We start from the raw sequence: 25,451 nt of genomic DNA on the forward strand, positions 1-25,451 counted from the left end.
ATACATGTGGTAATAAATTATTGTTTACAGATTTTATTCAAACAAAGTTTATGTGCAGTCTCTTGTGTGAGAGTCATAATGTTCAGAATATAATGGAAAAATCCAAAAGACCAGTAAAATAAAATGAACAAACATCCACAAATGTTCTGAATCAGAATGAGCAGACAACACAGTCACACTTGGAAAAAATCTTTGGCTTTTATTTGCTTTGATGGGTTGTTTCTTTTTTGGTCTTTTTGTTCTTGTTTCTTTGATTTTTTTTAAATGTAGTTGGTCCGAGCTGGTGTGTGTCATACCTTGAAGCCAACTCTCATATATGCACACCAATCTTCATTTACATTTGAAACAGGACATACATAAAAGAAAAAATAAATAACTTATGTACAGGTTAGATGTGACATGATCCTCGCTGGTGGAAGTCAAAGGTCTCTCTATGAGAGGATGAAGTTTCACAGTTCTAGGACAGCAGCATCTTACTGCTCTGGATCCTGAACCTGATGCTTTGGACGCATCATGTTTAGAAGCACTTGCGGTGGACGATGCTGGGGCCGGCCTCATCGTATTCCTGCTTGCTGATCCACATCTGCTGGAAGGTGGATAGAGAGGCCAGGATGGAGCCGCCGATCCAGACTGAGTATTTACGCTCAGGAGGAGCAATGATCTGCACAAGTAGAAGAAAATGAGACAAATTTTATTGCCTGCTAGCACCTCAGATATCATTGTCATATTATGTAAGGTGAGTGATCTTGTGCCAGTCAGTGTTGCTTTTGTACCTTAATCTTCATGGTGCTGGGAGCCAGAGCTGTGATCTCCTTCTGCATGCGGTCAGCGATACCAGGGTACATGGTGGTCCCGCCAGACAGCACGTTGTTGGCATAGAGGTCCTTACGAATGTCAATGTCGCACTTCATAATACTGTTGTAAGCTGTCTCATGGATACCAGCGGACTCCATACCTGTGTAGATGTACAGCAGAGAGGTTCAGGTTAAACACAATGAAATCACAATGTGATCTTTCAAAGGAAAGTTGTTACACTGTCTCAGATGAATAGTGTTGATGCTACGCACCGATAAAGGAGGGCTGGAAGAGGGTCTCGGGGCAGCGGAAACGCTCATTGCCAATGGTGATGACCTGACCGTCAGGCAGTTCATAGCTTTTCTCCAAAGAGGAGGAGGAGGCTGCGGTTGCCATCTCATTCTCAAAGTCCAGAGCAACGTAACAAAGTTTCTCCTTGATGTCACGCACAATCTCACGTTCAGCTACAAACAGAGGGCAAAGGTCATAATTCAAGCTGCTGCAGAGTAGAATAATAAATAAATGAAAGATGAATAAAATAATTTTATCCAAGTGAGCGAAAGGACGTAATGTCCTGAGTTTTAACCATTTTGGTTTTATTTTGTGCTATTTTACCAGTTGTGACAAAGGAGTAGCCGCGCTCAGTCAGGATCTTCATAAGGTAGTCTGTGAGATCCCGACCAGCCAGATCCAGACGCATGATGGCATGAGGCAGAGCGTAACCCTCATAGATGGGTACATTGTGGGTCACACCGTCACCAGAGTCCAGCACGATACCTGAGAGCAGAAACAGAAGAGTTATGGAGAAGCTGACAGGTTTCTACCTGACGCATGTGATGAGTCACATGAAAAGGCGCAGAGTGCTAACAGTCACTGCTTCTTTCTAATGTCCACATTTGTTTTTTTCACTGGAAGGCTTAAAAGACAGTTTTTTTATGTATCTTTTTTGTCCCAAAAATCAACCCGAAACTAAACAAAATGAAAAAAAGCAGCGTAGTAATCATTTATTTGTTTCAACAATACAGTGCATTCCACAATGTTTGGGACAAACATTCTGCAATTCATTTGGGACTGAAGTGCAGACATTCAGCTTTAGTTCAAGGGGTTTTACAAAGATTTTCTGTGAACTGTTGAAGTATTACTGCCATTTTATACACAGTCTCCAATTTTCAGAGATGCAGATTTAATAGGAAATTTGACTGACAAGCAGCTTCATGGCAAGTTGAGGCCTGCTCCCTTGGCACAAATGAAGAATTCATAACATCGGAAGCTATTTCAAAGTGTTGAATTTGTATTTTATAGCTTTTCAGTGTAATTTTAATGTAATTTTAAATATGATCCTCATATAAGTGAGTAAAGCCATTATACCACTGAAATATACCTGTCATAGAGACAGCATGATAGGAGGGAAACTAATGATGATCCCAAGCATGGTGGAGGCAGCGTTGTGGCATGGATATGTATGGCTGCCAGTGGAACCGGGCCACTAGTGTTTATTGATGATATGACTGCTGATAGAAGAAGCAGAATAAATGATGGAGTTTACAAGGCTATAATCGCTGCTCATATTCAGCTAAATGCTGGTCAGACAGACACAGAGCAAATGGATAATGACTCAAAGCACGCTGCAAAAGCAAGCCAACAGTTACTTAAGCTAAAGAAATTAGATATTCTTCAATGGCCAACTCAGTCACCTGATTTCAACAGAGCAGGCTTTTCTGTTATAAAATACAAAACTGAATGCAGAGAAACCCAAACAGGGAGCAACTGAAAGCATCTGCAGTAAAGGTCTAGCAGAGGAACTCAAGGGAGGAAGCACAACATTTGGTGATGTCCGTAGGTTCTGGACTTCAGGTAGATAGTTGTTGCAATATTAGGTAATAAAAAGTGTCTTTATACTTAAATTAATGTTAGTTTGTGTCATTAATGTTGAACCTCTGAAAATGGGGCACTGTGCATAAACAGTGTTCATGTCAAACTTTGGAAAATTAAAGCTAAAAGTGTGCACTGCAATGACATATTGATTGTTTTATTTACAATGCACTGTGGCGATGTAGCGATGCAAAACTACAAAAAACTGTGGCTTTGTTCCAAAACATTATAGACCTTAAGTTTTTTTTTAAATGAGAAAGAAATACTGTCTTGAAGACAAGGAAACTTGTATTTCTGTGAAGCTCAGACTCACCAGTGGTACGGCCAGAAGCATAAAGGGACAGCACAGCCTGGATGGCCACATACATGGCAGGGACATTGAAGGTCTCAAACATGATCTGGGTCATCTTCTCCCTGTTGGCTTTGGGGTTCAGGGGGGCCTCAGTCAGCAGGGTGGGGTGTTCCTCAGGAGCTACGCGCAGCTCGTTGTAGAAGGTGTGGTGCCAGATCTTCTCCATGTCGTCCCAGTTGGTGATGATGCCGTGCTCAATGGGATATTTCAGAGTCAGGATGCCCCTCTTGCTCTGGGCCTCATCACCCACATAGGAGTCCTTCTGACCCATACCGACCATCACACCCTGAGGAGGGGAGGAAAGCAAGTTAGGTCTGAAATGTATATTTATTGATGTCTGTATTTAATTTGTTGTAATATGAGTCCAAGAGTTTCAAACAGCAATTACTCTGTAAAGAACTAGGTCTAAGATACACTGCAAGGCACGTAAGAAAAAGAAAAGCAAGAATGAGTTTCCTTTTTTTGTGAAATTTATTGCCCTTGCATACCTGGTGACGGGGGCGACCAACAATAGAGGGGAACACAGCCCTGGGAGCATCATCTCCAGCAAAGCCAGCCTTCACCAGGCCGGAGCCATTGTCGCACACAAGGGCGGTGGTCTCATCGTCGTCACACATGTCTGCGGATTCTGGAGGAGGAAAGTCAAATGTGATGAATTTCTGTACAGCAGGATTACTCAGCAGCACTTAACACACTGAACAGAGCACCAGTTGCATGTTAGATATTCATTTAATTTTCTCTTAATAGACAAATTATTTTAACGCTAATACTAGTGTCACTTTGTTGAGTATGTTTTGTTGCCTTTTTTAATTTGGACTAAAAACTCAACAGCTTGCTGTTTTTAATCTGAAAGTTTTAGGTTGATGTTATTTCCAAGCAGTTTTTTAATTGTAATAACGTTTTGGTTTCTTTCTTTCGTTATATAATAAACATAAATTATTACACTACAATAAACTAGATGACCAAAAAAGTGTATGACACTGTGCTTTACTACCACTGACTCCCCTGTTCTGTTTCATAAATAATCACATGCTAATAACTATAACTTCTCCTCGTCTCCTCTCTCAGGCCTCCAGTGTTTAGATTGTGTCATAACAATTTACACAACCTGCCAGGACACAAAGTCACTAAGCTGCAAACAGAAACGCTATTAAATCCCCATTAGTTTAATGATGCCTTCAAATGTTCCCCATAAACTTCAAAATGTGGTTTTGTCTTTTCTTGATATGCATTATAGTGCCCTTGTAAAGGAATCATCCTTCAAAAGCTGCTTTAAAAAGTATATGTATTGTTGCTGGATTCAGTGTTTTCTATTCACTAGTAAACACTGAAACTAAAGCAAAAAGCACTGATGTGCTGATAAGTGTCAACTAACGTACTTGTAACTAATTATGATAAATATTAGTAAACGAATAGACATGTCAGTTTCATTACAGCATTTGTTATTATCACTTTTCATCATAAAATGTTAAAATACACATTGTATTCCAAGCGAAAGTTACAAGGGTTACAAATCTCTAACAGCATTTGAACACAACCCAGTCTTTCCATTAACTACCTGTCGCAACAAAAGCTGAGCTTAAGCAGACTGTGGTTCACTGCCAGCTCCCTTCACTTAACCATTAAATCCAGATTATTCTCCATCTGTCTCATTCACTTAACCTAGCAAGAAGGCAGTCTCCATTAACAGTAACTCCACCTAACTGCTGCTACAATTATTAACCCTCTCTCCACCAGGGAACCTCTCTCCTCCAAGCCGCTTACCTCTGCGTGTCTCAGGCTGTCACTGAGGGAACCTTGTTGGCTGCTTGCTCCAGCTGGTGTTGGGGTGACAGGCTACGACCACCACGGTCCTTATATACGCCTTCTGCTCCATACCACCCGGAGAGCTTTTTTCCTCCTCAGCAGACAGTAGTTTGGAATGTCCGAGTATTCGATAGGAATTCAACTGGCCCTTCGTCCATATTTGGTCGCGCGCGAGGGTCGTCGCATGCATGCATGTAGAGCCTCGCGGGCCAGCTGGGCCATATATGGAGAGGAAGTCCCCGCGAGGCTGCCGCGGAGCGCACGAGCCCGTGTATGGAGCTAGACCAGAGCGACGCACCGACCGTCACCTGTAGAATAACTGCTGCTACTTACACGCACAGTACACGCACACAAACCATTCAGTACTTCAAAGCCTTTTCATTTTTTAGTGTTTCATGTCTTATTAGTATTTTAACCGAGGAATGACTTTTTTGTGTTTTAAGTGAAGGCATAACGAAAGTGACAGTTAAAAAAAACAGAAAACAAACAGCACATTAAATGAGAAGTGTAATACTTTCTACTTTTACTGAGCACTCACAGCACTTTTACACTTACATAATGCTCTGATACCCATTCACACGCCACTCTAAGCACTTAAAGCACTTTTTAGCTATCATGCACACACTGATGAGCGCATCAGGGGCAATATGGGGTTCAGTATGTCATCTGAGGACACTTCACAGATTGCAGAAGCTGGGGATTAGCAGGTGACCCATTCTACCTCTGGAGATGCTCCCAAATGAAAGTTTAACAGGACAACTCAGGGCAATTCATATTAGAAAAAAAAACTTTATCATTGTCATTACGATTAGAGATTTATTTTCAGCTTTTGCCTGAGATTTGTCCGAGTTTGTTCCGAGGTGTGTTTTTCAGTTTGAACTTCTATGTACAAGCAGCAGACATTCATGCTCTGCTTTTTAAAACAAGAAAGGCCGGGACCTCCAACTCTCTGGACAGCTGCAAACTGAGACAAAAATCCTCAGAGGGACAAAAACTGAGCCAATAGTCCCGGCTGTGTTTATCCAACTGTTAAGTGAGCTCCGCTGAGGTGTCAAGATTCATGGGAGTGAGGCCAGTTTTTAAATCGACGATGACTTGACACAAGACTGTAATCATGAGTCCAAATGTGAAGACGACGTCACTCAAACATTTGGTGTTAAAATGCCTTCACTCTTACAGACAATATTCAGACAGACATGCCTCTCTTTAATACGGTTAATATTGTTCTATTCTTTGAGAAAGTTATTTTCTGACTTGCCTCAGCAGCAGGCAAAAGGTCAAAACCAGCCTCTTGACACTTTATGAGAAACCTTCACTCCTCTATAGGAGATGCTATCAAAATATGGAGCAATGGTTTTGCCTTTAATAAATATAATATGGTTAATACAACCACAGAGCTGATAGCAACTGCCTGCTTTCTACTTCTTAAAAAGAGCCCGATGATAAACTGAACAAGTTAATAAGACCGGAAAGTAGAACACCTAAAGACCAAAAAATTCATTTCACTAGCTGGGCCCACGTCCTCATTTTAGGATTGACAGCATTTTAGTAGGTAAAGGTGATGCTTGGACATGAATTGAGCTGCGGTTCGGGGAAGGCCTCGAAGGGGACTGGCGACGGCTCCCGGGCCGGGCAGATCCCCATGTACTAAATAGAAGTGAAGAAGTTAAAGAATTGAGAACAAGGAGGGAGGGAGGGTGGGGCACGTAAACGAGAATGAACAGTTGCAGAACTGGGGGGAACCTGTATAGATGATAACTGGAAGGAGCGTGTTTGGAGGCGTGGTCCCGCTCCTGAAATTCAGATACATAATCTCCAAAAAACTGCTTGGATTTGTGGAAAAGTCCTTTAAAATCATTCGAAGTGTTACTTTAGTCGTTTACTGAAATTAAGGGAATCACATTAGCTATTAAATGAGAATATGAGTGCTGACCCCATACTGTAGGGGATAAATAAGAATATATAGTAATCATAAAAAATAAAGTAATTTTGATGAAGCATATTGTAAATGTCTTTATTTTCAAATACTACTGCTATTACAGTAATGGCTGACATTAAAAATGAGGACACAAAGATGCACCAAATGGCTTGAAAGCAGCTGAAGCGAACAGTTGCAACTGAAATGTTTAAGTTGGTACATCAAATCAGAAACAGCAGGTAAATAACATGCATAGAAGGAAGTCATCTGAAAAAATGAAAGGAGCTGAAGTACAAACACTTAATGCTGGGAGCTGAAAACTCAGGAGAAATTATTCCATAGACGTACATTCCCAGAAAACAGCAGTCAGATTGAATGTTATATGACATAACACTGATTATTTAAAAATATTAAGGCTGATAGTGTCCAGTGATGGGACAAACATTGACCCTTAAAAGCAAAGTCCAAAACATATTTAGGGCACATCCTTCAGTTTTTACATGTATGTAGGGGAACAATGTAGAAAAGGCATCATTAAGGTGAACAGATTATTGTTAATGACGCATCAGCATGTGTGCAAGACAGCAGCTGGTGGCGAGGGAATAGTTCACCCTGTTTCATACTACATACAGTTTGAACCTTTTATATTCAAATATGCAAATGTCCAATGGAACCAGTATCTACAGCAGTTGAAAGTAGAATACAATGTAACTACATTGTTCTTTCAGTTTTCTTATACTATTTTTTCCCATTTCTCTTTCTGGAGGTTTCTTCCTTCCCACTGTCGCCAAAATACTTGCTCATCGGGAGTCATATGATTGTATGTAGGGTGTACCTTACAGTATGAAGCACCTGGAGGTGACTGTTGTGATTTGGCGCTGTATAAATAAAACTGAATTGAATTTACCATCTTCCTTTTTTAAGCCTTAAACATATAGTGCCTGTTTTCTTCTCTTACAATAATAAATACATTTTTCTTTTATCAACCATTTGAAATCCATAATAAAATGAAGTCATTTGTAAATTATTCTGGGATTATCATTCTCCATTTGAAAATATAAAAAGTAAATTACCTATAACATTGGAAAGATTAGAGTCATACAAACTAAATTGACAGTTATGTACAGCTCTAGTGCCAATCTAATCTACTGTGACTATATTTAGCAGCGCTGGATCCTGAAAGCTGCCTGTAGCCTGTGTAGCCGTGAAAGTGGATCACTGCGGAGGATCTCTGTCAGCGTGGCAGTCAACCAGCTAGAGGAGCTCAGATCTATTTATAACAAACATCTGCTCTTTGTCGCCCAACAGGAGGAAGCCCTGATGAGTACAGGGCAGCTTCTCGAGCCAGTATCTCAGAGGCTCAGGTCTGTGTCACTTTTTAAGTAAAAAAACAAACAAAAACAAAAAGAGGCAGGAAGTGAAAGCTTTACTTTTGTGGAACTGTTGTCATATTGTTTTCTTACTTGGAAGGTTATTTAAGTTGTTTGTGGTAGGTTGTCCTACCCTGATCTTACTTGGTATGTCACACTAAACATGGCTGCATTCAGGAGGATCTCTCTGTACTCTGCACGAGTGTCCTTATAAATGACGGCTTCCTTAGAAAAAGGAGGTGCAAACTTACAGCATGCAAACGTGTCTTTTGTATGTATCCACTAAGAATCAAAACACACACATTAGAGCAAATTTGATTCATTGTCATAAGACAAATGTGTTCTAAACGTGGTGAATGTTAATAAAGCCGTCATACATTCTCTCTAAAAGCAAAACAACTTTGATGCAAAGAACTGAAATCATGTCTTGCTTCACGATATGGATTTCTTGTCTCTCCTGTTAACAAACAACTATTTTCTTTACAGCAGCACTTCTTTTTCCAAATATGTACAGAAGCCAGTGAAATGTGTCACAGCTGTGCGTCTTTGAGGAATAGTAGGAGAGTGAAACCATACAGAAAAGTACACAAAATCAACACATTTATTTAGAAAAGAGCACAATTTAAAGAAAAGTGAGTAGAATGCAAAGAAAAGCTGAATCGCACAATGTTTCACTGGTGGGTTTGGTGGTTGTTACATCTGGGCTTGAAGGTAATGTTCATAATTAGCTCGAAGGACAAATTCAAAATATGGCTTTGATTTCAAACTGCTGAGCTCATCCAGCTCCAGGAGGTCTCTGATGTCGGGCAGATAGGTCTGCAGAGAGACGCCTGGAAAATACAGAAGAAAGAGTTCATCTGTTTAGTAATTACAAGTGTATTTTTCATATAAGGATACATATGATTTGATGACCATACAGATAAAGAAAACTGAATTCTTTCGGCTCATGACTGTTCATAATATACTCAAAAAAAAGGGAGGGCTTGAGTGGTCCACTGTTTAGAAGAGCCGTCAACAGAACGTGTAGAAGAGTAAAAACTAAGCCGGCTGGGATTACTGGCTGAGCCCGACTCCCTCCAGCCAGAACCAAATGTTTGCTAACTTTGACAATCACATGTACAGAAGTGTTCAGTTGTATTGTGCACAGTTTTTGATAAACTAGTTCTATGTGGTATTAGCCTACGCAGCTATTTAAGTTGAACAAGGGGCTCTCATGACATAATAGGGATAACTTGTGTGTCATTTAAACCCATTTTTCCCATCAATACGCTTGAACCCCCTCCCCATATTTCTTTAATCCACCAAGTCTTCATCAATGTTTCTCACCTTCCTGAATGAGTTTGAGGAGGATCTTGACAAAGATGCTGTCTTTTGTTGCTTCCAGAGGGTCGTCGTTCCCATCTGCAGAAGACCAGCTGGAGGTGGAAAAACAAACAAACAAACAAACAAACAAAAAAAACAATAAAGATACCCACAGCATTTAAATCAACCATTACAAATCCAACACACACAGAAGTACTGACTTCTGTTTTTTTTCCAGATTCCTTTACTGATCCAAACTAACTGTAATCACTGACACTCCATCTTTCCTGGCATATCAATAAAACACTTATATCCTTTACAGCTGGTATATAATTCCAAAGATTGTATTTTTTGATTATTCTACTAACTACTAATGGTATTTCACATGAACATCGTGTTTTTAACAGCAGGCGGTGGAGGAATCAAGCTGTAAACAATATTATCAGTTGTGAAATAACAGAATAGCTTTTTATCATTTAGAGTCGTGTTTCTGATCATCTGGCAGAGTCCAATATTAATTACTTTTTTGCTCTGTTTTTGGCCCCTACCAGCTTCAGGGGGAAATGTCTGGCTCTTTATGTGCACACGGTCTTATTGCTGAAAACTAGAAAACTGAGAATGAATCCAAACACTCGATTTGTGGCTTTAAAGCTAAACAGTGACCTGAAACTGGCTGAAAGGCTCTAAAAAACAAAACAACGTATATTCAGCTAATCATAGGTTACTCACTACTAGAAAACTATTTGCATGTTATTAGAGAAATACCAGGCGAAAAAGTTTTAATTTAAGCAAAGTCCCAGTTGAATGTATACAAAAAACCATGACGGATCTTACTCGTCTCTCCTAAGCGCTTTGCCGAAAATCTCACATTTGAGTGCGTCGATGTCCACAGCATCGTCCTACAACAGAAAAGCAAGAAAACCGCTAAAGTTGCTAAAGTTGAGAGACCGACTAACTGAGCCTCAAACGCACCAGTGCTGTAAACAAACGCTAGCGGCTACCTCATCGATGTACTCCAGCAGATCCAGAGCCTTTTTGAAATCGTACTCGTTGGCTCGCCTGTTGTCATCACAGATGTACAGCTGGAGAGGACGAGAGTTAAAAAGGAAATGCACCGAAGCTGTTCAGTCTCAGTGTTTGAATCATTTTCTTCTGACCCTCTCTAAATGTGATCTGATCTTTTCTGCATACCTATGATTATCACTTTGTCTTAAGGTGAGGTCCTTCTATACTACTTTTATCTACTTTCATTAATCCATCCAATAACAGGTTCTTTATTTGGAACCGCAGACACCAATACAGTTATCATAAAAACATTTAAGCAACTGAAATGATCTTGTTTAAATATTGTACCTAAGTTAACAAGCAGTTTTCGTTCACTCGGGAAAATTATCCACAAACAAGCAGCACGTGTTTTCACCTGTATGAGGTTGTGAGCACTGAGCAGAGGCATGGTGTCGGGGTTCTGCTGCTTCTCCTCCAGCAGCTGTCGAGGCAGAGTCTCCTGATGCAGCAGGAAGCGCTCCTGCTCCACAATGTCTGATTGGCAGATGAATGACAGTGTCAGGTCTACTTACAAGACATATTACAAAGCACCTGCCATTCCACAAATACATGTACCTTTATATGGCGATTTTATCATGCCCTTTCATTAGTAAGAAAAAGATGAATGAGTTTACACTCTGAACTTTTCTCTGAATTACTATGAGATCAAGGCAACCACTGTTGTAGCAGCTAAGTAACTTTTATTCACTGACAATCTAAGAATCTGTGTCAATAAAATGATCTAAAATGCTGGTTCGATTCAGTAAAATTCCACGGATAACGAAGTTTATGAGGTGCAGGGAGGTCTGCATGCATACAGCAATGTGTGCGCTTTTTTACCATCAATTTGTTTGGAGAGCTGGTCCTCCGGCAGGTCAGACGCTAGTGCAGTCAGCTTACTGAGAGCCAGCAGTGTCTTCTTTTTCACAAAGTAACGTGTTTCCATGTTGGCTTGGCTGTAGAGAGTTCTGTGGGCCTGCAGACGTGAAATACCACGTTAGCCACGACATCGTCGCACCAAAAATATATCGATCTGTGTAACTAAGACTTTGATACAGCTTGATTCAAATAAACAGAGTAATGTCACTTTTCATTATTATACATAATTTATGGACATCTATGCATTGATTTCTTTGCGTGGGTTGTTACTGACATGTGGTGAGAATTTCACGTCACCAGCACCTTTAGAATTATATTTACTTAAACAATCGGGTGACGTGATCAATACTTTGTTGACTAAAAAAAGGGAGGAGCTAAAACTGCTCATCTCAGTCAGAGGATGAACGGAGAAGCTGCATGAAGGCCCAGCATGAGATACATAAGAATTGTTCAGAACTGTGAACCATGAAAAGCTGTTCTAAAAGAATTCAATAATAAAACTGAGTTGAAATGAGAATAACAGATCCCTGTCTGCTAAATACCTTACCAGGCACATTCATTATCACAGTTCAAATGGAAAAGAGGAACCAAAACAGTATCAACCAGGATAACACAGTGAAGTTTACAGCCTCGAACGCGTCTTTGTCAAAGTGGATTTCTACTGACAAGTGAGGCCAAAAGAGGAAGTCTTCTTCAGTTTAGATATATGTGTGCCCGTGGTTTCACTTTGTGTTTGTTAACTGCAAACAGGAAGGAAACTTTAGAAAGTGTGAGTGTGTAACAGATATGTTACAGGATGCTTTCTTCTGTGCTTTGTCTTCTATGAGCAACGGTTTCAAATGAAAACGGAAGGAAACTGAATTTGTGTTTCCATCGTAGATCACACTGTAACAGCCACACACTGTGTGTTTAACAGGAAAGACAGCAGGACGGTTAGGAAAGGAAGGAAGGAAGGAAGGAAACAATGACCCTATATTTTTATTCGTTGCAAAACTGCAGTATTTTTGAAAAATGCTATTTCCAGAGGTAGTGAAAAGACTGAAGTGCACAAGCGATGAACGAACAGCAGAAGAAAAAATATGAAAAGGTTAAAAGTACAAAAAAAAAAAAAAAAAAAAAACAGGAAGGAAAGAGGAAAGGAGGTAAGGACACTAGGAAGCCGTGTGGTTACATGAGCTTGAATAGAGCAAGGCGGATGTGTTTATTAATGTGTGACAGAGTTAGACTGAGAAAATCATGTTGCTACAATGTTGGCCAGATTTTGACTGGTCCTGATAGGTTTGAAATGGTTACCCCCCCCCCTCCAAAAAACGTTTGGGTTCAGATTAGGATTTAGTTGGGATATTAAAAATTCATAGAAAATTGTATTGTGCTGGTTTTGTGAAGCAGAATTGTAAATGTGTGTGTGCGTTTTTATTTTTAAACATACACTTTGGTAGTCGTGGATGTGGATGTGATGCAGCCAGCTGAGATGCTGATGAGCCTGCAGGAAGCTGGCGAGTTGCTGGTGCTGAGCGGCCGGCTGGGACAGCAGCTTCCCTCTCTTGCCTTTCTCCATGTACCAACGAAACAGGAAGTCGGAAAAGTTCTGCAAAAGTAAAGGTACAAAGAGAACGTTAAAGTGTTTACTGATATACTCTGGTCTGAGTTCTCGATAGAATCCGGTATTTGTGCAGACACCTGCTCCTTCCAGGTATGTGCGTCACCTTTCTTTAAGTGCTGATGAAAGGTGATGTATCTGTAAATGTACCCAAAGTTATCCAGGTTAAAAGAAAGCCCGAGAGATTGTTATTATTCTTTTGGGATGATGTTAATAACATTTCTTAAATTTGCAGTTCATGATAACCAGACAGAATTTGATAACATGCCAATTTAGTCAATCATCATATGTGTGGCAGGGGCGTGGTCTCTGGCCCGCTGCAGTGGAGGGGCGGTACAGTGAGCTCTCAGGGCGCCGAGGTGGCAGAGGAGACACCTCGAGAGACATGACTCTCTCCCCTTTTATATGTAGACAGACGGGAGAGGAGTGTGTGTGAAGCTGGAGAAGGAGCTGCTGGAGTCACCTGCGCTGAACTGAAAAGAATAAGCAAAATAAAAGCATTTCCTAAGCCTGACAAGCCTGTGTGTATCTGGTCCTTTGCTACACTAGGACTGTAGCCCTTGTCAGTACGTCACAACACACTAAAGGAGCCATTAGTTCTCCAATATAGAAAAAATAAACATAAAATTAAACATAGTACTGGTTATACATCCTTTGTTAGGGGTTTTTCTCTTTTTTGGAGCATTCTCTGGAGAGGATTGTGTGACAGGTCTGGTGCCAACAACTAGGCTACATTCATAGTCAATGAAATCAACTTAAAAACAAACAAACTAGCAGATGGCTGCATATTTTTAAGCCTAAATAAAAGATACAGTCAACTACTACTGCTGCCCGTCACCCCTTCCAGGGTAGGGGCCGGGCTAAATACCGTCCTGAGCCATTCTTTCTAGTTGGCTCCAGGTGTAGCCCGTCTTTGTCACTTCTGCCTCGAGGTGTCGTCGCCGGGTGCTTGTTGGGCGGCGCCTCCTTCGCTTGCCTTGAGGGTTCCACCTGAACCTGCCTGGTGATGTAGGTTGGTGGTTTGCGTAGAGTGTACCCTACCCAGCACCATCTTTTCTTCGTCTACTGGGAGTTGACAGGTTCTTTCCCATAGGTTGATGTTACTGATGGTGTCTGGCCAGCGAATGTGGAGAATCCTTCTCAGACAGCTGTTTAGGAATGTCTGGGTTTTTCTGTTTGAGGTTTTGTGTGTGCTCCAGGTTTCAGCCCTGTACAGCAGTACTGACTTCATGTTGGAGTCGGACAGTTGGACCTTGGGAGTCAGGGTTAGCTTTTTGGATGCCCAGATGTCAGAGGAGCCTAGTTTTTATTGGGTTAAAATGTAAAATGGCCTCAAAGTGCCTTTACAATCCTGTACAACGTAAAACACTGTGTCCTTACATCCTAAATAAAAAAATAAAAAAGGTAAATAACATGTAGGGAAACTCGTGCAGAGCAGCTGAGGAATCTTTGAGTTTTTGTGTACCTGATCTGCAAACTTGGCCATGTAGTGCTGCAGGCGGCTCTGGTTGTCTGTCTGCTCACACATCTGAACCAGGATGTCAAAGTCACAGTACTTCTCAGCCAACGCTGCCACCCACTGGTACTGACCGAGCTCCACTGCAACGCAAAAAAATAAAAATAAATAAACAGAAAGGAAAAAGCTACAGAAGAAACATAAACATTGAGACATGGACGTTACACTTCAGTTTGCAGTGTCCACGTGTCTGATTACAACATGCCTGTGTGTGAGCTTTGCGTGATGGATAGTTTGTTTACTGCAACAACCTGTAATTGGACAGCTAATAATATATCAGCTTTCTACTCAGTTTGAGCACTCAAAGCTTTTTTTCTGTAATAAAGAAAATTTATTTCTTCATACAAAAGAGGAATTACCAAAGGAATACTTTATTACAGCATTTTTACTCATCTAACAAAAAAATCAAAATTTCTAAATGTCACAACAATCCCCTTTAATGTTAAAGATTTAAATCTTACTCTGTGAATCTATAAGACTCGATCATTCACAGCCATCACATTTTAATCCTCCACTTACAGAGCGGTGCGAGCAGCTCGGAGCGCCGCTGGCTGTACTCCATCTCCAAGCTGTTGTAGCGCTCCTGTTGGGTCCTCTGCTGCTGCAGGGAGTTTAGCTGGGCCACAAAACTGCCCAAGTAGATATCCAACAGCGCCACCAGCTGCTCACAAAGGGCATTGCGCAGCTCTGAGTCAGCATGTGGGTACACTGTGCGCAGTATGATCTCGTGCTGGCGCGAGAGGACTGTTCGAATGCCGCCAACGCCACCTGATGCTGCATAAGCAAGGTCAGGTGGAAAGAAAACAGGGTTAATAATCAGTTCTGCTCCAACACACAGTGCAGACACGGAGCCATTCAAACATTCAGTTTCTTACAAACTTCTTCAGTTTAAGAGGGGATTTTAAGTCACGATGTTTACATAAGCATAAATGCATATTTGGATGAAGTGCTAAAGTGATTTAGTTACAAACACTGAACAACAACATACACTAATAGGGTCCTATGTAGAATAATTACATTTCACTGTGAATACATAAGGACATTTATCATATTCGGCTCTTATTTTTTTCTTAGTTTGTAGCTGGTAAATTTAAACAGCAAAGTTTTATTTCCCAACAGAAAACTTTCAGAACTGAGCTTTCCTGTCCATACCCACTCTGTAAACTTTGTGGTATTAGCGCCCAAATTTACTGCCATGAGTTTGTATGGCAGGTTTTGCAGTATTTCGATGACATTAGACTAAAGCATGGTGTCATATTACATCCACTTTGATCTTAAGTGGGTCGGACCACTGAAACTCCCTCTGTGCTTTTCTGTCATTTAACTGTTTAGTAAGAAAAGCTGTAAAACTTACAAAAATACAAAAACAAATAAATAATAAAATACAAAATTTATGCTGGTGGTTGTTTGAGCAGCAGATCAAACAAGTTTAAAATTATAAATGACCTTAAGCGCACATTCAGGCCTGTGAGAGCCACGGTTCTGTGCTCAGTCTGCTTTTGCACGTGACTGGAGTGTCCATCAAAATACATTTGACACCAAGTGAATCTAAGAAGCTTCATGTTGTCACCTGTCCATGGGATGTACTCAGGCTCTGCAGCAGCATTTTCAGATGCTCTGTACATGGAGGCCTTCATGTCTCTGTACTGACCAGCAGCTTGAAGCATGTCCTACACACACACACACACACACACACACACACACACACACACACACACACACACACACACACACACACACACACACACACACACACACACACACACTTAAAAATGAAGCCTAAGTTTTAACGTGACCGCAGTAAATAAAAAAGAAAACAGCACACATTTACCTTGATGATGTTGTTGACTGTGAGGACCACTTCGGCCCACTGCACCGAGTCCACTGGACTCTCCTTCAGACTCCGCTCCTCCTCCTCCAGCAGACAGTCGAACACCAAGGAGATCTGAGAGACCTGTGAGAGCACAACAGTCCAATGACCATCTGTTACACAAACAAACTGTGATACCTTCTCGCTGCCAGAGACTCAAACCTCTCTGAAGAAGACGTCAGCAGCGGTGAGGCTTTGCGGCACGGCGGTGTTGTTCCTCTGCAGCGCCGTGCTGATGGCCCGGTTCACTAGTTCAGAGTGTTTGGTGTGGTGATTTTTCAGCACCATGGCTGCTTGCAACTTCTCCGCATGTTCACACAGCAGCAGGCGTGTTGCCATGGGAGATGAACGTACAGCCACCTGAGTGAGTCGGTCCAGCAGTCCAACCTGGCAACAGAGGATGATGGCGGCTTTTGAGAGGCAACTGGACTGATGCATTTCTAAATTCAGCCTTTGAGTTTTGATTTGTATCACATTTTTATTTTCAGCCCTGTTTGTATGTTAGTAAAAGTACCTTTGCAATCTAATGTACAAGTTGATCTTAATCTAGTTTAATTTAATAATTTTCCACCAACAAGCTTAAAGTGTGCCTTATAAAGTGAACTCTGAGTGTGTGCACACATGCAAAAGTGCAGGTTTCTTTACCTGCAGCAAAAACTCCATGAAGCAGCCATGGGCCTTCATCTTATCCTCCAGTTGGTGAAGGATGATGAGGGAAGTGAGAGGAAAACCAGCGCTCTCTTCAAATCCCAGAGAGAGAAGGAAAAAAACAAAACAGTTCAAGTCTTTTTCCAACACACACATTAAATGCAAAGTCCGATCAGCTACGTGAGAACTGTACAGTGACTGCAGAGAGGACGAAACCTTACAAGCACTAGTTTCATACAATACAGCTTTTCATTGGTTGGTTAATAACTTTTTGTGTTTTGTTTCCTCTCGTCTCAGCTCACCATCGGGGACAGACTCGGCCCAGCGAGGGTCAGAGGCCGGGTAATCGTCCACCAAATCAAGGTTGATTTGAGTCACCATGGTGTCCAGCTCAGCTCCCTCCTCCCCATCGCCGTCAGCTGGGAACAGCTCATCTATGACGGTCTGAGCCCCGACCAGGTCATTACTGACAGAGGAGAGAAGAAGAGTTTGGGACGTTACAGGAATATAGACTTGTCCTCTCAGCGCTTTAAGGGCTCAGAGAGAAATGAGGAAGCACAGACAATCCCATCACAGAGTCTGGAAACACAGCTCCTGCCCCCAAACAGCCAGCAAATAGCAACAGACAGACCAGGTTATACACACACAGAAACAAACTATAAAGAAAAGCAAATGTGTTGTTTTTCTCTTACTCACTTACAGATGACCGGTCATTATGGCTAGAAAGTGTGAATGATAACTCCTTTTGCCCATATTAAAGACCCTGAGCTTCAATATAAGACTTCAACATTCATCAGAAGCTTACAACAGCCAAGTCACTCAACACAACATGATGCAGAGAAACGCAGCTTTGATGTTTTTACTTGATAAACAACAAAAATGAACAAACATGTTCAGAATCAGAATCAGAATCAGAAAGGGTTTTATTGCCAAATGTTGAGCAGGTTTACAACATTAGGAAATTGCTGCGGTGCTTCAGTGCAAACATACTGTCATAAAAATATAAAAATAAGAATAAGAATTAAAAGTGCTAAGTAGATAGATATATACATGAGTGCAGGTGGTGATCGGTGCCAAACATGGAATGATGCAGTGAACACAGCGTTTATTGTTCATGTGACCAACAGCAGAGGGGAAGAAACTGTTGTTATGGCGAGAGGTTCTGGTGCGAATGGACCGGAGCCTCCTGCCTGAGGGGAGCAGGTCAAACAGACTGTGTCCAGGGTGAGAAGGGTCAGCTGAGATCCGAGCTGCACGCCCCAGTGTCCTGGAGGTGTACAGGTCCTGCAGAGATGGGAGTCTGCAGCCAATCACCTTCTCAGCAGAGCGCACAACACGCTGCAGTCTCTGTTTGTCCCTGATAGTGGCTCCAGCGTACCACACGGTGATGGAGGAGGTGAGGATGGACTCGATGATTGCGGTGTAGAATTGCATCATCGTCCGTGTTGGCAGGTTGAATTTCTTCAGCTGCCTCAGGAAGTACATCCTCTGCTGGGCTTTCTTGATGACGGAGGTGATGGTGGGCTCCCACTTCAGGTCCTGGGTGATGGTGGTACCCAGGAAGCGGAATGAGTCCACAGAGGTGATGGGGGTGTCAGTCAGGATGATGGGGGGGAGTGGGGCTGTGTGCTTCCTGAAGTCCACAATAATCTCCACTGTCTTCTGGGCATTCGGCACCAGGTTGTTGTGGCTGCACCAGGACACCAGACGTTCAACCTCCCTCCTGTAGGCAGACTCGTCCCCGTCCGAGATGAGTCCAATAACGGTGGTGTCATCTGCAAACTTGATTAGCTTGACAGACTGGTGGGTGGAGGTGCAGCAGTTGGTGTACAGGGAGAAGAGCAGAGGAGAAAGAACACAGCCCTGAGGGGAGCCGGTGCTGATGGTCCGGGAGTCCGAGATTCACAGATGTTGGCCAGAGATTCACAAAAACAATATTCTCAAAAAGTAGAGTGATTTAGTCACTTCTGTATTTACCTGATACAGAATATATAAGTGAACTTGGTGCTGGCTCTTCCTGTTCCAGCACACAGTGGTGATTATGTGGAGTTTATCTGTGTCATTATCTGTAAGTACAGACTTACAGATAATGCTGTATGCCACGGTGGAATCGTCACGTTTTATCTAAAGCACACTCTCTGTTGATTCACACGCTGATTATTTTTTCAGTATTCACTCACTGCTTTAGGCATTCGCAAGCTTAAATGAACTCGCAGCCGACCTGCTAGCAGCATGGCCTCTTCGCCTCTCCCTCCTGCACTTTCCTGCTCACTCTGATGTTTGAGTGTATGTTAGTTAAAGCGCTGACAAAGCTGCTTGTGTGTATGGGTGAATGTGGCGTGTTGTATAGAGCGCTTTGAGGACTCCAGGAGCGTAGAAAAGCTATGCAGATGATGCCCAACTTCATTTATCCATGAAGTCAGATAACACACACCAATTAGTTGCCTCAATACCTAATTTTCTGCTTCTAAATTCAGAAAAGAGCTTATTGTACTCAGCACTCAGCAAGAGTACTGACAGGGTATATTTATTTAGAATCCTGCTCCTCATGTGCAGGTTTTGAATGATCAGGCCTCATCTTATCTTAGTTATCTTAGTACCGTATCACACCAATAAAAATCTTTGCTCTTGGTCTGCGTGCTTCCTTGTTGTTCCTAGAGTATTTAAAAGTAGAATAGGAGACAGAGCCTTCAGCCTTTAGACTCCTGCTCTGTGGAACCACCTGTCAGTTTGGATTTGGCAGACAGACACTGTTTCTACCTTTAAGATTTGGCCTAAAAACGCCCTTTTTGATAAAGCATATAGTTTGGGTTGAATCAGGTGACCTCTAATCTTTCCTTAGTTGTGCTGCAATAGGTCCAGGCTGCTGGGGGATTCTGTTTATACACCTCTCTGCATTTAATTATTTGTTATTATTAATCTCTGGCTCTCTTCCACAGCTTGTTTTTTTCTAATATTATGAAGGCACTTTATTATTTTTATTCTTTAAAATATTTCTCAAAGGAGATGTGAGCTGTATTTAAGACGTACCGACAGAACTGCAGGAAGGCCGCCTTCAGGAGTTTGGTTTTGTCCTCCTGAGCTACAGGCTCGGCTCGGGTTGGCGTCTCCATGGCCGACACCTTTGATGCAAATTCAACATTAGAAATGCATGACTGCAACACCCACAATCACGATAATCACGTTAGTTTAGTTATAATTTTCCTTCTCAGGATTTCTTGTGTCAATAATTATGAGACGCAGAAGTCATGAGAAAGATCGAAGTCTCACAAACTGGCATAAAAAGAAAGTTCTTAGTCTCATCGCTCAGACGGCTCTCTTTGAAACTTACTTCCGGGGCCGCAGCCAGCGAGGAGCACAGCGAGTCCTCCATGGTCTCTGGCAGGATGGAGGCACTCTCTCTGGCCACCACCGCCACCAGACCGCTGTTTTGCGAGAAAAAGACCGGCAGGTTGGCACAGCAGCCTGCTCCACGTACACCATCACCTGCACAGACAGAGGCCACCAACATAAACAGATCACTCACCTGGATTTGATCTAAACTGAAAGCATTTATTGGCCTATTGAACAAGTCGAGTGAATTATTTATTCCTTTACAAATACTTTATTATATGTTTTTCTTAATTCATCCCTGACCAAAACATTCTCGAACAATTTTATCTTTTAGGAATATCTGAGTCTTCGAAGCAACGTACAGTTTAATCCTCTTACACCAACACAGTGGACAAAAACCTGTTAAATATATAAGTTAACTTATTCAAGCAACATGAATTTGATCAGTTATAGATTTTTGGGAGGCAATGAGATGCAGGTGAAATTTGTTTGTATTATGAAAAAGAACTTTGTTCAGTGATGTTACAGATTTTAATTAATTTTTTGAAACACATTCAATACTTCTGTGTAACTGAATTTCAGACCAACGACAAAAGACGTTTATCCCACAGAATCAGGAATTTCATTTAACTTAATTGAAAAACAAACTATTCACTGACCACAGTATTAATTTCGTTGACTATTACATGCAGCAATAGTGACAAAATGAAGGCGTTCTTGCTCTAACGCTCCAACTTTCCCACCTGGTGAGTTAAAGCTGATTTTCTCATCAGGAACTGCGACCCTGTTGGTTCCTGTTGAGCAGGCGAACACTACGTCCTCAGTGTACAGAAAGGCTGTGGAGCCAGGGGAACGAGGCAACACCAGCCGAGTGGCCTGCAGCGTCTCCTTGTTCTGAGGAAATAACAGAATAACTGAAGACTTTCAAAATAAAAGCATAAATATCTTCACTCTTATAATAGGAACTGTAAATGCTGGACTTTATTTTACAATGTCCTGTAGTTTCACTGTCACTTGTTTGGACAGTTCCACTCTTCTGCGTTGCTCAAAGTGGTTAATGTTTTAATAATTATAATCGAGGATTGTAATTATCAGGCTCTTCTTGATGAGCAGGCTTTTACACAAGAAGAGAATGACCAGACTGATCCTCTAATAGATCAAATCACAAAAACACCACTGCTGCAGTAGCAGCTTCAGGTCTGACCTGGAAGGGAGAGCTGTACTTCGTGACCTCCACGGTGAACTGGTCAGAGATGGTGGCTCCGTTGTCCTGCAGGGTGACCAGGCAGAAGTAGGCCAGGCAGGGAGTGTCGGACGGGTGCCAGGCTGCAGCCAAAACCACCAACCCGGCTCTGAAAGCACACAGAGTGTAGCTCAGTGCAGCCAGGGGTGCAGTAAGTTCAAGAGGAATAGCGAATAATAGAGGAACATGGAGGCAACAAATAAACACAAGATAACCTGTCGACTAAGACAGTGGTCCCCAACCTTTTTTACACCACAGACCGGTTTAACGTCAGACAATATTGTCACGGACCGGCCTCTAAGGTGTCGCGGATAAATACAACAAAATAAAATCATACGACCAAGACAAAAATGGTGGCATTTTGTAAATAACATAATAAACGCGAATTCACTGTGTAATTGTGTAACTTTATTAGCAGCGTCCTCCTCTCCGCCCCTTAACCTCCGAGGACCTGGCGTCCACATATGTTGACATCACATCTTGGGTTATTTAGACCAAAATACTGCAAGGGCCTGATGTCCACTTACGAGGACATTATACTGCTACTCTTCTATCGAAATTTTAAACGAATATTCTCATATGTGGCTCTCATTTTCCTTGGGAACAAAAATCCGTTAAATTTTTTATTTTTTAAATCTGGTAATTCTTTGTTTTTGCATTCATCAGGTCAAGTGTAAAACAAGTCTTTTTATTGACTGAATGGATAAAATCCATCTTTCATTTAATATTTATATATTGAATATAATTTTTTAAATTCTGAGATTAATCTTTGAAGTGCAGAGCGACACAGGATGGCTAGCTCAGTTTGGCCGTAGTATGCTAACGCTAGAGTGACCATATTTTGGTTTCCAAAAAAAGAGGACACTCGGTCCAGTCATGAAGAACTTTAATAATACTGTTTGCTTCAAGAAAACGTTAACACATTCAAACGATGGCTTCTCTGTGTGGTTAATGAATCGTGAAATAAAAAATGTCATATAGACTTTTACAAGTCAACAAGTGCAAAAGAAGAGGCCGGTTGGTCACTCTAACACTTTACCATGCTTTAGCACATGCAATCCTACATGCGGCATGTTTTAGTGAAGAAGAAGAAGAAGAAGAAGAAGAAGAAGAAGAAGAAGAAGAAGAAGAAGGAAACAAAAATGATTCAGGTTTTTGTGAATCCAAAGACAAGCTGCTTTTAATCACACACTCACTGGCTGAGCTTCATGTCCAGGTATGCCACATTTGCTCCCTCCTTCATCTCCTCATAGTTGCTCTCTGACCCCTGGAGGAAAGGAAATCTTTTTCATTTGGATCTTATTTATTTAGTTTTCTTTGCTACAGTGCAGAACAGGAAAAAACCCTTCATCTGTAATAAATAAGGTCACATGTTTGCTTATACTGACCCATATAGCGTCTGTGATGCTCTCGTTCAGAACTCTGCGCGCGTCCCAGTTGAGGATCTGGTGCTCCGAGCTGTCGTCGACCTCCCATTTACTCAGACTGGAATCAGTGAGAGTGTACAGGGAGCTGCTTTCCCCCACCCACAGCACACTGCAGAGCTGCAGCAGTAATAGAGTCAGAACTCTGAACACTGAAGATAACTAAACTGACACTGGAGAAGAACTGCCCTCACTATTCAGCCTGATAGACTTAAAACATAAAGGGTGTTTAAGAAATTTGTGAATCGGAATCAAAAGCAATCACTCATTTCTCTCTGTGGCTAAAATTGATTAAAAAAACTTGATTAATATAAAACACAAACAAATAACACATGGAGGAAGTAATTAGCAGGTTATAATCAGATTATCTATGAGTGACAGTAAAAAATGGGGAAAGAGTCAAGCTCAGAGCAACACTATTCGATGTATTTAAAGGTCATCACCAATAGATGAAAAATAATAACACTGTACACAGACTAGTCTTAATTATTAAAAATGCATAAGATAGAACAGAGTTGTACAGATAGAATAAATGAAACTCTGCAGTGGACTCTCCTAACAGGACTCACCGTGTCATTGGCTGGTGTCGAGAGGATGCCAAACAGGCTGGAGACACGACGTCCGATGCCAGAGAGCATGCCCTGACCCTGCTGCAGAGCTCGGCACTGCAGCTTCCCAGAAGAATCTGCACTTGCTCTCAAGAGCTGATTCTTTACTGAGGACAAGACAAAGCTTCCACCCTGAGAAAGGAGAAGGAAGTGAGAAACAAAGAGGTCAAATTATATGTTGTTGATTTAATCCTGTTCCTTACAAATCTACACAAAATAAAGTGCAATGCCAGCTTTATTACGTGTGTTTAAATGTTTCAAGATATCTCAAGGTATGCAGTGAATAAACCGTGGACAGCAGCATTCCTCCTCAGTGATTTCTGGAGCGATACTGTTTGATGTGATTGTACTTTGGGACCCTTTTCAAAAATATTTGAGTATTTTGGATTTGGCAGAGTCAGTGGTGAGATTTTTTTGGAACAAATTCGTTAGCAAAACCGTCTATTTTCAACTGAAGAACCCTACTTACTCTGACAGCAACAACAAAGTTGCACAGATCTCCCAGGTCCACATCGGTCTCTGTGTAGTTGCCCTCCTGGGAGAGGCTGGGCCAGTAGCGAACCGCTCCTTCTGCAGCCACCGCCAAGACAGAGATGGACTGAACAGCAGCCATCTCCAGGGGAGCAGTGGAAGTCACAGCCACAAGGTCAGCAGTGTAGTTGTACTCACTGCTGGGCAGTTGCAACTCCTTACAAACTGAGACCTGCAGGAAAACACAGTTTAGTTTGTGAATTTAAAGCTGCCAGCTTAGCACGTTGTGAACTTTCAGTCTGTTTTGATTCATCGTTTACTCCATCTAATATCGGAATAAGAAAGCAGGTTTTGTGAGAGAAGAAAAAGTCCATCTTTCTATCGCTGAAACATTTACCACATGTTACTGTACCCAGTCTCTTTAAACAAAACTAAGACACATGAAATAAATGATCAGTGAATAATTATTTGCTTTGTCGATCCTACAGATGGAAAAAAGGCCTCACGCCGCTTGCATTATTTTGGAGAACATGTTAAAATAACTCTTTAATGATTTTTAGATTGTAATTTTAGTCTAAATGTAGTTTTAAAGTGAATTTTAAACTCAGGCAGAATGTCTGCCCTGATCATACCTTAGCTACAGCAGTTTGGCAGATCTTCCAGATGATCAGACTCTCTCCACAAACCATCCAGGCCCAGCCGCTCTCACACACCTTCACTGAGATCTGATCATCAGCTAGAGTAACCAATAAGAACATGAAAAACAAATGTTTAGTGGAAACTACTAACTCTCCCACAACCAGAAACATAAAGAGAAGAGAGAGCAACTATATAAGAAAATAGAAAATGAATATGTTAGTTTGAAGCTCATAAAATTACACACGCACACCTTTCATTCTCAGAAAGAAGACAAGGTTTCTCTTACCGTCAGCCATCGTCAGTGCCTCCATAACTTTGACGGGGAGGGATGAGCCAAAGGTCTGCACATCATAGTTAACAGTTTCTGCCCCTGCATGGCTCTGCACTCGGGTAGGTGTTGATCTGGGGATGACACAAACTCAGAACAATCAGCTGTAGCTACAGTCTGATGGGCCCAGTTAACCCAAGACTGCACTGACGACTCAGCACGAAAGAACATCATCTATAAATCTGTAAAATTGTCTTTATTTGCCATATATATGGAGCCTTCCGATTGAGTAAATCTGATCCGACAACACTCACCTCGCCGACAACGGCGTCCTGCGCGGGGAGAACAGGAGGCCAGGGACCGCACCGGAGACACTCTTCCTCCCGGGGGTCCTGGCCGGCTGCCTACGGCCGGAGCCCGGGGCGGTTCGAGGGCTAAACATGCCTGCGGTGGTACCCCGAACTGTTCAACAGTGATAACTACAACCCTGCCT

At 41.8% G+C, this 25,451-nt stretch overlaps 2 protein-coding genes across 2 annotated transcripts; both read right to left on the minus strand.

Annotated features, from left to right (window-relative positions):
• Positions 1-179: 179 nt before the first annotated feature.
• On the minus strand, positions 180-4,935 carry acta1a (actin alpha 1, skeletal muscle a). The gene is made up of 7 exons (XM_004562202.6): positions 4,784-4,935; positions 3,508-3,647; positions 2,981-3,305; positions 1,411-1,572; positions 1,068-1,259; positions 774-955; positions 180-661 (listed from the first exon to the last, which is right to left on the minus strand). The coding sequence occupies exons 2-7, from the start codon at positions 3,634-3,636 to the stop codon at positions 518-520; spliced, it is 1,134 nt and encodes a 377-aa protein (XP_004562259.1). The 5' UTR covers positions 3,637-3,647; positions 4,784-4,935; the 3' UTR covers positions 180-517.
• Positions 4,936-8,696: 3,761 nt separating this feature from the next.
• nup133 (nucleoporin 133) lies at positions 8,697-25,411 on the minus strand. The gene is made up of 25 exons (XM_024802846.2): positions 25,273-25,411; positions 24,977-25,092; positions 24,684-24,787; positions 24,050-24,283; positions 23,542-23,712; positions 22,937-23,092; positions 22,745-22,815; positions 21,510-21,657; positions 21,049-21,199; positions 20,304-20,458; positions 20,003-20,094; positions 17,275-17,438; positions 16,970-17,064; positions 16,487-16,711; positions 16,286-16,408; positions 16,025-16,124; positions 14,974-15,228; positions 14,404-14,537; positions 12,768-12,926; positions 11,300-11,435; positions 10,836-10,954; positions 10,417-10,497; positions 10,250-10,314; positions 9,440-9,528; positions 8,697-8,943 (listed from the first exon to the last, which is right to left on the minus strand). The coding sequence occupies exons 1-25, from the start codon at positions 25,398-25,400 to the stop codon at positions 8,807-8,809; spliced, it is 3,408 nt and encodes a 1,135-aa protein (XP_024658614.2). The 5' UTR covers positions 25,401-25,411; the 3' UTR covers positions 8,697-8,806.
• Positions 25,412-25,451: the final 40 nt, after the last annotated feature.

The sequence above is a fragment of the Maylandia zebra genome, linkage group LG6, assembly GCF_041146795.1.
Source record: "Maylandia zebra isolate NMK-2024a linkage group LG6, Mzebra_GT3a, whole genome shotgun sequence".
Taxonomy (NCBI): Eukaryota; Metazoa; Chordata; class Actinopteri; order Cichliformes; family Cichlidae; genus Maylandia; species Maylandia zebra.

Bases quoted from the DNA above. Each gene is read 5' to 3' on its own strand.
- nup133 (XM_024802846.2), bottom strand. From the start codon at position 25,400: ATGTTTAGCCCTCGAACCGCCCCGGGCTCCGGCCGTAGGCAGCCGGCC. The intron at 25,093-25,272 runs GTGAGTGTTGTC...TGTCATCCCCAG, and splicing joins AGGACGCCGTTGTCGGCGAG to ATCAACACCTACCCGAGTGC. The intron at 16,125-16,285 runs GTAAATGTGTGC...GTGTGTGTGTAG, and splicing joins CAGTCAACAACATCATCAAG to GACATGCTTCAAGCTGCTGG.
- acta1a (XM_004562202.6), bottom strand. From the start codon at position 3,636: ATGTGTGACGACGATGAGACCACCGCCCTTGTGTGCGACAATGGCTCC. The intron at 3,306-3,507 runs GTATGCAAGGGC...TCCCCTCCTCAG, and splicing joins TTGGTCGCCCCCGTCACCAG to GGTGTGATGGTCGGTATGGG. The intron at 1,260-1,410 runs GTAAAATAGCAC...CTCTGTTTGTAG, and splicing joins CTACTCCTTTGTCACAACTG to CTGAACGTGAGATTGTGCGT.